The 13,655-nt window shown below is 44.5% G+C and overlaps 2 protein-coding genes across 5 annotated transcripts in view; both read right to left on the bottom strand.

Annotated features, from left to right (window-relative positions):
• Positions 1-8,707, bottom strand: part of SRSF4 (serine and arginine rich splicing factor 4) — a 28,545-nt gene extending 19,838 nt beyond the window's left edge. The window contains exon 1 of the mRNA XM_081054840.1: positions 8,405-8,707. Coding sequence (XP_080910966.1) covers positions 8,405-8,511 — 107 coding nt within the window. The 5' untranslated portion in view covers positions 8,512-8,707. The remainder of the gene's footprint in view (positions 1-8,404) is intronic.
• Positions 8,708-11,181: 2,474 nt separating this feature from the next.
• MECR (mitochondrial trans-2-enoyl-CoA reductase) overlaps positions 11,182-13,655 on the bottom strand; it is a 33,320-nt gene continuing 30,846 nt past the window's right edge. For 3 of the 4 annotated variants that reach the window (XM_081056091.1, XM_081056093.1, XM_081056095.1), the window contains one exon: positions 11,182-11,969. Coding sequence is in view for 2 of the 4 variants with exons in the window: in XM_081056093.1 (XP_080912219.1) it covers positions 11,875-11,969 (95 nt within the window). In the remaining 2 variants the exon portion in view is untranslated. The remainder of the gene's footprint in view (positions 11,970-13,655) is intronic. The other variant, XM_081056092.1, reaches the window with a different exon arrangement.

Genomic DNA, 13,655 nt, shown 5'->3' with positions numbered 1-13,655 from the left:
AGGGGGTCAACTATTCCCTGATGACACACTATAGTCCATGAAGACTCAATCACAATTAGAAACAATTTTTAAAAACTCAACAGATGAAAGTCATATTATCAGTTTAGAATAAAACTCCTAGAACATAAAGTAGAATGACTGTATCTGTTACCTGTACCTAATAAAGGTTTACACTGGGCAGACAGCACTACCTGATTCCTCACCAAAGCTACAAAGAAAAGCAGTTCCTACTCACCTCTAAAATGACACTATGGGTGGGGTGACAGGTGGTAAAGCCTCTTAGAAGTTAGGCCTCTGGGACCATCTTGGCTTTTCTCATGCATCTCATAACTGTCCCAGTCCCTGGGCTGCAGTCATTTGTTTCCTCATTTTTATTTTTGGTTAAAGATGCCACTCCCTGTGCTATTTCAGGAGGATGCTCTTCCCTTGAAATCGGCCATTTACTATTTTAATGAATTCTTTTCACATTAATGGATGGCTAGCTTCATTTCATCCACACGGAATAACTGAGTCAGTGCTTCTGGCCTGTGGCTCCTGACCCCCTCGCCTGAGCCTCCTCCTTGCTTCTTTCCTTCCCGAAGGCTGAATTCCAACTTCCCTCCTTCCGTCTCGGAGGTCTCTGTTTAGGAAGGCCCCTCTTTTCTGGCATCCAGTCCAGGGCTAAAGACATGGTTGGGAAACCTAAAAAAGGTGTAACAAGTATCCTCGACAGGCTTCTTCAGGTATCATTTGCAGTTCAGAGACCTCAAGACTTTCATCTCAACACACAGGAAAGGTCACGTACGGCACTTCCTCAAAATACGGGCATGCAAATTCAGAGGCCAGTCTGAGCTCACCTTCCGGACACCCCCAGAGCAGATAACCCCAGCAATGTGAATAGGACAGAGGTCATTTACTGCATTCAGTCACACAAATCCTGCCCCAGTCGGCCATGACAAAGCGGATACCACCGTATAGGTCTTCAAAGGGTAGCCCGAGAAGGAGAATCATTAGCCCTCTCCGTCTAGGGACAACATTGTAAAAAGTAGCACCTGTCATGCATTTTTTTTTCTGGTGAGCGGGACTGTTTTATTACTTTTTCCCATATATTTTGCTATTAACATATGAAAACACAACTGTTTTCTTTTTCAATTACAGTTGACGTTCAATATTATTTGATGTTAGTTTACTGCATAGTGGTTATTACTGTCATACTTTTGGCAGTAACCTGTCAGCTTGTTGGAAGCCTCTGCTAAGAGACTAAAGACTGAATAGGCTGTGAAACCTGAACTACCTTCTCACCCTTGGAGGCAAGTCCCCAAAGGACAGGACTGAACCATCTGGAAGGAAAGAGCATGAGAGCTTTGACTGACATTGCCATGCTATACCTGTTAGGTGAATAAGAAAGATCTTCAGTTTCCAGAATTGTCTGTCAATAACTCATTTTGTAACTTTGGGCCAGTCACTTAATCGCCCCATGCCTCAGTTTCCCCATCAGTACAAACTAAAGACAACACTTATTTGTAAAGTGCTTTGATATACTATTGAAAGCTAAATTATACAAGTGCACAGTTAATATTTTCTAAAGTTTTAAAATTTGTGGTAGCTTACAAATTTCTAAATACTGCCTCCAACAGTATTCTGTCAGATGCTTGGCGCACCTTCTGAAAAGCTCAAAGTACAATTTAAGTTAGGCCTCCCTAGAGGCCTCCCAAAATACTGGGAACCTAAACTGTACCTTATGTAGTCTACATCCTGTGCCTATCTTTTAAGAAGAGACAAATACTTCACGTGGCCCTTTTTTTCATATGATACCTCAATGAGGATGAGAGGAGCAAGATACTAAACTGAGGAATAGGGGTTTAAAATGACTTGGCCAAATAATTATAGATAATGTTCATTCATATCACAAACTGACTGGGAAACCGGGACCAAGGAGTGGAAGTCTCGAGCCAGGGCAATTTCTGCCAGTAACGTCTGGTCAAAATCGCTGTATGGTATTGTCTCTTGGCACTGTTTGATCAAAATGATAGAAATTTAAAAAAATTACCCAGGTCCTAGAAAAAATAAAGTAGCATACTTATTAATACAAATTTTTGGAGGTAGGTTGACTCCAACAAGAGACTTCATTCAATATAAAAGCAACTTGGTCACATCTGTATTAGTCATACTATTAACGAAACAGAATGGTACTTAACCCACAGCCCTGTTCCTCATTATTTCTTATTTATTTAAGAAAAAGTTCTTGGTTAAAACACATGAGACCATATCACCTGTTAAATCAGCACAGATTTTAAACGACATGGATGCTCAGCGTTGGTGAGGCTGCCAGGAGGGAAAGTTATTGGGCTATATGCTTTCACAGCCTTGAAAATGTTCATTCCTGCTGTGACATGTGAATTTTACTTCATAGAATCTGTCCTAAGAAATGACAAAAATGTAAACAATTTTTATGCACATGATATCCACCACAGGGTTATTTTTACTAGCAAGAATTTAGAGATAACTCAGAAGGGATGGATGGTTGGGTAAATCATGCTATAACCATACAATGCATTTTATGCAGCCATTGAAGTGATGTGTATGAGAAATATTTTAATGTAATAGAAAAATATATGAGATAAAGTAAAAAAAAGTGGGACACAAAATTGCACATAAGACCATACCTATGTTAAAAGAATTCTTAATGTTACTTCTTTTCTACTTTATGCTTTTGGTATTGTCTAAATTATCTATGATGAACTTATATTTATTTTCTAATCAGTCATTTTAATTTTTTTTAAGTCCTCGAATCTGATATACCTGGTAGGCTAACTGGATGAGCCTTAAAAGCTTCAAGATAACTTCCTTATATAATTTTAAACATTCTAATTAAAAATTGTAATACTAAAAAAATTATAATAAAGGATAGCTGAAAGTTCAGAAAAATAGGAACTCAAACATGGCAGGTGAAAATATAAATAAATGCTATTTGTCAAGAGAGTAGGCAGCAAAAGCCTTAAAAACATGTTTATACTTTGATTCCAAAAGTCCACTTTCAGGAATCTGCCCTGAGGTAATAACTAGAAAAGTGTACAAAGATTTACATATAAGATATTCACTAGTGTTATATACACATGAAATAGTTAAAAACCAAAGACAACCTAAATATCTTGCAATATTGTTTTAATTATAAGGTAACATTTATGAATACTGTGAGAAATACTAATATTTATATTTATGAATACTATTTAGTCATTAATAATCAGGTTATAGGAGAATACTTAGTGATAAAGGAAAAGGATCAGGATGTTAGACGGAAACAGAAAGGTTACAAAATAGAATGTACAGTATGACCCCAAGTTTGTGTTAAAAAAAAAAAAAAGGCGGGTGGGGGGCGGGGGAGAAGGCAGGGAGGGGAACATAAGAAGTGCCTGCGTTCCTGCATGTATATGTGTATGAAAGAGATTGATTGAGAGAGAGACAGAGAAAAGGCAAAGGCAAAAGTCTCTAAACGCAGACAGTATCATCTTTGGATGATTATTTTTTCCCTCTAAAAAGATTGCAAAAAGCATGTAAATTTTTAATAATCAAAAATGTGCTATTTTGAAATCAGTTCATTTTAACTATAAACAAGAGTTGTTCAAACGCTCCTTTAGACAAAATTATGTTTTAATCTCTTCTTAGATAATCATAAAAATAATCCAGAACCAAACACCTTACTTTTCTTAACACAGATTCAAAGCCTGGGACCCTATGGGTTCAAATGTGACATTATTTTTGAGGGTAGAAAGAACCCCCCCAAGAACAAAAAGGTGGTGGGGTCCTTAAAGGGAAAGTGTTTTTTCTTGTCATTCCTGTCACTCATTAGTTGTAGCATTACCATAAAAAAATAATAAAGCATGTATCTGCTCTTTGGTGGTGGGTGAAGGTACTCTCCCACACAATTAGGAAGAAACTAATGGTTCAAGTCACCAGAAAACAATAACCTGGCACATTAAACCAATTATATTTCCTGTATCGCCTCTTTAAAAGAAAAGACAAGAAAAATGTAAGTTCTCATCAAGGATTCAGTTAAAAGAGAAAATTCCTGTATAGGTTCTGGTGTCGTTGGGAGATTCATTTCAGTATCGAAGGCCTAACGATGCCCTACAGTGATCAAGGACAAATGGAACAACGACTTGACTAATTGAAAGTCTTAACATGTTTAAAAAAATTAACTAAGGTACTTTCTACTTGCAGGAATTCTTAACAAGTATGAAAAAAAAACTTCCTGGTAATTCTTAGATATTGTGAAAATACAATAAAATAGACCAGGACATCGCCTGAATATCCTGGCTATTCACAAATTCACTGTAATATGAACCACAGGTTCTGAAATTTATAGCTAAGCTTCCCTGGAGAGTGTTAATTCATGCCTTTAAGAAACAAAAACATAAACAAACAAACGGGGAAAAAACCCCACCTCAATGATTTGGAGGTTTACCTGTCCAGCTACTAGGCAAGTAAAATAACCTTGGGATATGATAAGTTTTATTCATTAAAATATGGAAAATTAAAATATAAAGATCTATGATCAAAACCACAAGATTTTGTGGCAAGAGAAACTACTATATTAAAAAACCTTCTACTATACATGAAGACAGCAATTTTGTTAATAAAAAAGCTCACAGAATTCACAAATAATCAAAGGCAGCAAAAGTTACCATCGAGCCAGAAGGCTATAAACAGGTCCTGCTAATACTGCTGTTTCCTTGTCGGGCGGGCCCGTCAGTGTGCAGGTATGAGTGTAGGAGACCCAAGGGGGTCTGGAGTGACCTCCAGGTCCTGCAAGACCTACATCATCTTTGCGGTCCTACACGGAACCATCGTTCTAGTTGTCTAACAGGCAATCTGGATTGGAGCTGCCTGGTACGATGAACTACCACTGCACACATACCTCACCTCTTCCCCAAACCCCAAAAGGGCCCATAAAATCCTCTCCTGGACACCAAAATCTCATTTGGAGAGCTCACTTGCTTCCTCGTTTGGTCAACTTTCTATTATACCGGTATACTTACTGTATGCCTACTTAATTAATTCTAAACTTTACCCACAACTCTTCAGCTTAACATATATATCTCTCTTCCACAAAATTGAACTCTGGCAGTTCTTCAAAGCCCTATCCATCCAAAATCTGCTTTTGAATTTCAATTACTAACAATCACAATCCAGATATGTTCAAAAATACTTCTCAGGAAGATCTACTACCCTACTTAGTTTTCAGAACTACAAGCTTACACATGTCGACAAATTATGCCATCTTTTTCTTTTGTATCTAATTCCTTCCTTTCAGACTCCTCTACACTTCTGCTATCTAGTCCAGACAATTCTTGCTTGAAATACATCTATACCGTTGGTCCTTTGCTCAGAAGTCATGTTCCTCTGCAATGATTCCTGAATGCTGCCACTTGGTGAGGGATCACACCTGCCTTCAAATCCCTGAAATGATTTCCCATTCCTCATTTCAACCTTGACTTTCAACCATAGATTTCATGCATATCACGGTCTAGCAGAACTGTACGAATGTATAGTTCCCCAAAAGAGACCGAGATATTAAGGGTCCTGGAAGAATTATGTCCTTCCTCTCACCATTCCTGGGGTTGCTCCATTTTTCCCTTCAGAGCCTTTGAATTCCTAGCCATGATTCTGAAGTTTTAGTGTAAAATTTTATAGTTGTTGTTTCTGGTTTATGCTGTTAAATTTCTAGATCCTTCAAGAGACTCATACAAACTAGTTTATTATTTCTCAAAATTATTCCTTATTGGACCATCTTATCATCCGTTATGACATACACTATTCCCAAACACTTCTCTTCATTTCAAGCCCCATTCAACCCATTCTTCAAAGCCCATTTCAAACAAACCATTCCAAGTTTTACTAGTTTGAGTGTAAAGCGAGAGTAAGCATTTAACTCAAAGTGCACATGTTAGAACCATAGACAATTTACTCAAGAGCAGAATTCTTTTATGCCTCTTCCCCAATTCATTTAGCACAGTAGCAGGCATCTGATTGGTGGGTTATCAACATACTTGTTCAATTAGCCAGTTTTCTCTCCAACATCAACATCATTTCCTGCTTACTATCAGTTGAGTAACCTTAGAAAACAGACCTCACCAAATATGCTTCATGTTATAAAACACAGGCTAAAATGTCTCCTAAAGATCATAGTCAGATCCCTTTGATAACGGCTACCATTTACAGCCATGAGCCAAATCCTTCACAATTATCTCTCCTCTTCCTGGATGAGGAAACTTAGACTCTGAGAACTTGCCCACAGATAGTAAGTGGTGAAGCGAAGATTGGAACCAGGTCTGTCTGGCTTTAACACCCATGGTTTTCCCATAAAATTTAGTTATTCTGTCAACTTGGTTGGGCTCTAAAGAAAACTGGGAGTTTTAACTTGATCTCTCAGACGTGTATCACAATAACAACAACAAAAAACATTTTATCTCGTAATTCCTTGAGAACTGAAAGCTCTATTGTACAAAGTGAGTAATTTCCTAAGTCTTTTACTCTAAAAGAAGTCAATACTCATAACCATTTATTCAGGATATATCTGCCTTAGGAAGAAGGTGATTCTTCCTAAGGATCCATCTGAAATGACATTTTAAACCCAGCCAACAATTTGAGTAGATGGTAGGTACGAATTTTTCTCAAACGTACAACTTATATGCAGGCATCTTTCATAACTTCTCAAGTGTTAATTGCCAGTATTACATTGGGGAGTGAACTGCAGCCGCATCAGACCTCTTGCAAAGCAGGTCTTAAAAAACAACAAAAAAGGCCAAGAGTTTCTCTAACACCCAAGGTTCAGTGTCCTTATGATGTTCCCCGTACTCCTTTTGATTTCTACTCTATGCCTATGAAATCCTCCCTACATATCCCGGTCCTGACCATCGGCCCGGTCTTCACCTTCTCCAAGCCTGAGTCCTCCCCCGTCCTCCCGGACACACGCGGCCCCTGCTCTCCCTGCTCTCCCCCTGCAGCCCCGCTCTCCCCCTGCAGCCCCTGCTCTCCCCCTGCATCCCCCACTCTCCCCCTGCAGCCCCCGCTCTCCCCCTGCAGCCCCCGCTCTCCCCCTGCAGCCCCTGCTCTCCCTGCTCTCCCCCTGCAGCCCCTGCTCTCCCCGCTCTCCCCCTGCAGCCCCTGCTCTCCCCCTGAAGCCCCTGCTCTCCCTGCTCTCCCCCTGCAGCCCCCACTCTCCCCCTGCAGCCCCTGCTCTCCCTGCTCTCCCCCTGCAGCCCCCGCTCTCCCTGCTCTCCCCCTGCAGCCCCTGCTCTCCCCCTGAAGCCCCTGCTCTCCCTGCTCTCCCCCTGCAGCCCCCACTCTCCCCCTGCAGCCCCTGCTCTCCCTGCTCTCCCCCTGCAGCCCCCGCTCTCCCCCTGCAGCCCCTGCTCTCCCCCTGCAGCCCCCGCTCTCCCTGCTCTCCCCCTGCAGCCCCTGTCTCCCCCTGAAGCCCCTGCTCTCCCTGCTCTCCCCCTGCAGCCCCCACTCTCCCCCTGCAGCCCCTGCTCTCCCTGCTCTCCCCCTGCAGCCCCCGCTCTCCCTGCTCTCCCCCTGCAGCCCCCGCTCTCCCCCGCACACCGGGAACACAAGTCACACACCGTGTGCCCCGGGAGGCGTGAGGGCGCAATCTCGAGCGGTGCGCCCGCGTCTACGTTAACGAACCGACGCAGACACGAGCCAGGGCGGCCACTGTTCTCTAAGCAAATGCTACCACGACAAAGCAATTTTTTGGCAAGTTGGAGAACGGAAACCACAGCCTGGAAACCCGGTACGGAGTCTTCCAGATAACGAGTTATTTAATTTACCCTCGTAGAGGGAACGGTGAAGGCTTTCAGCACCGCAAGACGATACTTTCGAAACTGTCACTAGACGACTCAAACCCGAGTCTCCCGCCCAAAAAAGTGCGGCACATGGCAAGTCCAAACGGGGCCTCCCCTGCCTCTCGAGCTCCCGGGCCGGGAACGATCCGTCGTGACCGCCTCACCCGTCCGCCCGGGGACGAGGGGGACCGGGAGCAGGAAATCCTGCCTGTGTACGTCCAGGGCCCTCAGAGAGGAAAAGCCGGGTGTTCAGCCGAGACGAGCCGGGCGCCGGTCCCGGGGCCCGCGAAGGACAAACCCAGGCCTGCCCGGCGCCCCCGTGCCCCGGGGGTTTCCCTTGTCCCCGTCCCACTCCGGGCCTCACCATCGCGCCCATTATCCCTCCACCACCCCCACTCGCGCAGGCGCAGTGGGGACCGGGGCCTGTCCGTGCCCCCGAGGCGCCGCGACTATGGCGGCGCCAGAGCAGGCCGGTGGCAGCGCCGCGCCGGGCGGCCGCCCCCCTCCCGTGCCCAGGGCCTCCCCGCCACCGCCGGGGCCCTGTCTCCACCGGGCGGGCCCTCTTCCGCCCTCCTCACCCGTTCTTCAGATCCACCTCCAGGATCTTCCCGTAGCCCTTAAAGAAGCGCTCCACATCGCGCTCCCGGGCCTGGTAGCTCAGGCGGCCGATGTACACCCGCGGCATTCCGGCAGCGACGGCAGCAGCTTGGCCCGGCCCCAGCCCCCTTAGGCGGCGGCCGGCGAAGCGAGAGCGCGGCGACGGCGGCGGCGGCAACGGGCGGGCGGCGGGACCGACGCAGCCGAACCCCGGCGACGTACGCGAGCACGCAGCTCGCGAGCGCGCACCTCCCGCCTCCCCCGCCCTCCCCGCCTCCCCCGCCCTCCCCGCAGGCGGAGGGTAACGGGAGAGAGCGCGCGTTCCCTTCCCGCCAGGCCAGGGGTAGGGGCGGGGCTCGCAAGGGGCGCGCCGGCGTAAGGCGGGGCCAGGTGATCGACAGGCGGCCCGGGGCCGTCCGCCCCTCCCCCCGGCGCGTCCTCTCGCGAGCTCGCGGGGGGGGTTCTGCGCCGCCTCCGGCATCCTCGGCTCGCCCCGCCCCGCGGAAGTGCCCGCGTTTCCCCTCGCGCGGCGTGCGTTCCTGCTTTTGTCCTTTGATCCTGGAGTGGTTTCGACTTCAGAGCAGGGACTTTGGAAGTAAACCTGGCTTCTAACCATCGACGTATCTGTGACCTTGGGCGCGTTACACGCCACCTGTCCGAGCCTCCTTTGTCTTCTCTGTAAAAGGGGGATGGTGATTGCAACAGTCCAGAGGTGGCTTGAGATTTATGAGAATAGGTACGTAAAGCACTTAGTATTGTTCCCAGCACATCTCAAGTGCCCAGTAAATACCAATATTACATCAAAATAGGGCACTTTGCTTCAATAGAAGTGTGGAAAGTGGAGAAGGCTGGAGCTTTGGAGAGAGATTAGGCTTGACAGGGACTAAATTACTTGGCCAATTTAACCTACTTTCTAATTTGTAAAATTAGAATAATTTATGCCATCTCAATGGACCACCAGGATAACTAAATAGGGTAGTGTATGTGGAAGGGCTTGGAACAGTATCTGGAACGTGGTAGGAGCTCAATAAATACTGGTTCCCTTCTCACTAACCCAATTTACCTAGAACCACAAGGAGTTTTATTTCTTTGCTGTTTTTATTTTTAAAATCATATTTTGAAAGGATAATTCATTAGCTGATTCAAATTATATACAGTGAAATCTTTCCATCTCTTCTCCCTCCGTCTAGTTTCCTTCTCCAAAGCCAATCAATGTCATCAGGTTTTGAAACGTCCTTTCAGACGTATTTTACACATATAAAGCAAGTAGTAGTGTGCTATACATACGGTTCTGCACTTAGTATATTTTTAAAATCATAAAAAGAGTACAAAAGGAGCTTCCTCAGCACTATTTTTGTGGCTCATAATATGCCATTTTATACACAGTAATTTATTAAATCAGTGCCCTTGTGAAGGACATCGAGATAAGGTCAAACTTTTTGTTATGACTGTTGCAATGAGTAACTTTGTATATACATATATGTAGAATCTATTCCTAGAAGTAGGATAGTTGGGTCACAGGGTGTGGGCAAATGTGGTTTTGATAGATATCGCTCAATTCTCCATAGATACCTGTTTCTCCACCTCCTCAATACCATGTTATCAAACTTTATGATCTTTGTTAATCTGATAGCTGCAAAATGGTATCTTGGGTAATGTACATTGAAATTATGTTATTTTGAGTGGAGTGAGCCTCATTTCGTGTTTAAGAAACACTTATATTTTACTTTCTGTCTATATCTCTTGCCCATTTTTCTTATCGATTCATAGGAACCCACATAATAGGGAAATCAGTTCTTTGTCTAATGAGTTGCAAATATTTTTTCCCAGTTTGGTGACTTTTGACTTTGCCTAGTGTTTTTTGCTATGTGAAAACATTAGATGTTTATGGCGTTGAATTTATCCATCCTTTATTTTTCTTTGATTCTGGATTTTGTGCTATAGCTTGAAAGGCCTTCCTCACTCAGGTGTTTTTGTTGTTGTTTTTAAAAATACCTCCCATGGTTTATTGTTACTTTTAGGGCTTATTTTTATATTGCAATCTTTGATTCATTTGGAAATTAGTGGTAAAGTGTGAGCATCATAATATTCTTAACGACTAGCACTAACCTTGGTTGTCATATGATTTGCTCAGTCTATTTTACAGATGGGAAAGAGCCCCACAGAGGGGAACTGCCTGTCTCCAAAACCTGCTCCTCCTCTGGAGTTCCCTAACTCAGGGAGTGGCACCTCCAACCAGCGAGGTGCCAAAGTTGAACCTTCAACTACCACATTCAGTTTGTCCTGTTGATTTTTCCTTCTAAATATTCACGAATCTATTCACTTCACTCCCACTTATAAGCTACTTCAGGCCTCGTCATATTCACATCAGGGCTTTTTAAGCGTGCTGTTCCCTGATTGGAATATAGCTGGATCCTTCTTATTCAGGCCTCAGACTTTCCTTGTCCACCTTATCTCAAGTAGCCCCTTTCACTATATCACTGCATTTTTTTAAAAAGCACTTACCACACTCTATAATTAATCTGTTTATTTACTCACTTATTCACTATCTTTTCCTCCACTAGAATGTAAGTTCCTTTGTATCAGAGACTGTACTTTTTGTCTCCTGCTGTATCCCTAGCACGTCCGACAGTGCTTTTCAAATAATGCGTGTTCAAAATATTTACTGAATGAATAAGTGAATAATCTGGACTACTTCAGTGGCCTCTTGATTTCTCCCTTTTTTTCCCCATGCCTCTCCATGAAATATAGATGCAAGGAAATTTGAACTCTCATTTAATTGACACATTAATTATTGCACAAAATCAAGGAGTTCTGAGAAAGAGGGCACTCAAGGCCAACTGTGAGGCCAAAAGAATTGGGACTGACTGGTATGGTGACCAGACAGGGTCAGGGCACCTGGTGTCTGGTGCCAGGCCTGCTGCCTGCTATGACCTCGAGCAGGTGACGTGGTGATATTAAAACCTCAATGATATAGGGAAATTGTAAAACTCAAATGAAGATGCATGTGTAAGTGCTTGTACACTGCAAAGGGTTAGGGACATACGGAAAGCTTTCTTCCCTTTCAGAGGATGCCAATGTCTTCTTCCCACTTATCTTCCCAGGATTTTCCTGCCTTCAAATGGAGGCAGATGCTGTGCCAGGACTGAGTCCCTCTTCTCCACCATCTCTAGTTGCTCTGGCTGGGCCCAGTGTCCTACCTAGGGCATGGCACTTGCCAATAAGCATGGCGTGGGTACTGCCGAGAGCTTCCAAGGCACAAAGACAGGGACACCTGCCACACATAGGTTGATGCAAGAACTTTGTTTCTTCTGGGCCTCAGTGTTTCCCTTAGGAAAGCAGGCTTGATTATCTCACTTCCCAAGACAAAAAGATAGTCATCAATACTATGGCAGTGGTTGTAGGTAGTCTCAGGGTGGATGCTCCCAGAAGACAGCAGGGAGAGCCAGAGTCACTTAGCCTCAGGACTCCAGGTGTGCCCAAGCTTTCCTGTAGGAGGTAATGCCTGTTTGTCTTCTTTTAGTCTCTGGGAGCCAAAGCTTCCTCCTTTAGCAATTAAAAAGGATACTGTTTACTTAGTATGCCAGAAGAGCTATGCCAACCCCACAGAGAGATTATTCAGCCTGAACATTAAAAACAATCTCCTATACTCGTAAAGTATGGGAGAGACAATCCTTTTTTAAGTCAGATTGTCTTTTGACGTTTCTGTCTCTGTCTCCTTTCCTCTGCTGGCCTCTTAAATATTGCTAATCCCTATGTTGGTCTTCAACATTTAGGGAGATTTTACTTATCTGTAATTCAGAAGCCTGGGGATTTCTGTTGTTGTTGTTTTTTTTCTTTAGTGCCTTCCTTCTCCAAATTGTCCCCCAAGCAGATGCCAGCGGTGATTTTTTCCAAAGCACAGTTTTGATTTTCAGGCTCAGAAATCGTTTGTTCCCACTGCCAATGGGATAAAGTCCACATTCCTTAACTGGGAATCACAAACTGCCACAATTCACTTTTTCAGCTTCATATTGATTGACTTGATGTTAATATAAATTAAATCATAGAATATGTATCAGTTATGATTAGGTTCAGAGAAAGCCCAAACATTAGGGGGTTAAACAACATAGAAGCTTATTTCTTAAGTAAAATTGATTTCTCAAGTCCCGTGGTGGGCAGTCAGGGCTTCTGGGTGTCAGGGACCCAGGCTCCTGAGATCTCATTGCTGTTCCATTCTTAACACAGTCCAAGATGGCTATTCGAGGAATACTGTTTGCATCCCAGCCAGGAGGAAGGTGGCAGGGGAAGAAAAAGTACAGGATAGATGCCAGCTATATTTTAGAGATTCCTAAGAAACTGATACCTACCACCTCTGCTCACATCACAAGGGATAGACCTTGTCTGCTGCAAGGGTGGCAGGGAAAGCAGTGTTTATTCCAGCTTACCATGTACCCAACTAAAAGTCATCAGTTTTAATTCTTTGGAAGAAAATGAATATTTGGGGAAAATGAGAAGATTCAAACATAAATGTCCTGCCTTTATAACTTTGCTTAATCTGGTCCTTTATAGTCTGTAATGCTTGTCTCTCTTCCCTGAGAAAACAATAATCATCCGTTAAAGCCCAGCCTGAATGTCACCTCCAGGCCCCTAGTGGTGCCATGTCAGGACATTTTGCAGAGCCCTCCACATGGTCTCTAACCATGGACCGTCTTCCTGTCTGCCTCCTCTGAGTCTATACCAGGGGCTTGCTCCTTCTCCATGGCTGCAGGCTCATCACTCCCATCAAGCACAACTCTGTGGACTTCCCCAGAAGAACCTAATCTTCACTGTCACACCTGTAGCCTTTGGGGAGCTCCATCCACTCCCTCTCAGGCTTTTCTCACTAGTCCACATGGGCCATCTGTACAAATCATCTGTCCAACTAACCTTGAGAATAGAGGATGGGAGATGGGAGGGACTTGGGTGAATTGGGGCTGATCCACCAGGTGGCAAATCTTATCCAGAGGGCACCTGCTGACCTTCCCCAACCCCAGGCTGAAACCAAGTCCTTTCTCCAGAGGACACACAAGATGCTTCCAAAGGCAAGAGGGTCATGATGGGAGCCTGTGTACATGCTGGTCTGCAACTAAACCTGAATGTACCCTGGCCTTCCGGGCCAGTTTGTCCACAGCACTCCACTGCTTAACACCCCCGAGTGCCTCCCCTGATCTTGAGGGTAAGTCCTGATTTTGTGACCCTTCCTGCTCTGGC

The sequence above is a fragment of the Rhinolophus hipposideros genome (genome assembly GCF_964194185.1).
Source record: "Rhinolophus hipposideros genome assembly, chromosome: 8".
NCBI classification, from domain to species: Eukaryota; Metazoa; Chordata; class Mammalia; order Chiroptera; family Rhinolophidae; genus Rhinolophus; species Rhinolophus hipposideros.
Note: the sequence above shows the minus strand (reverse complement) of the source record. Positions and strands in the feature narration are given on the sequence as shown.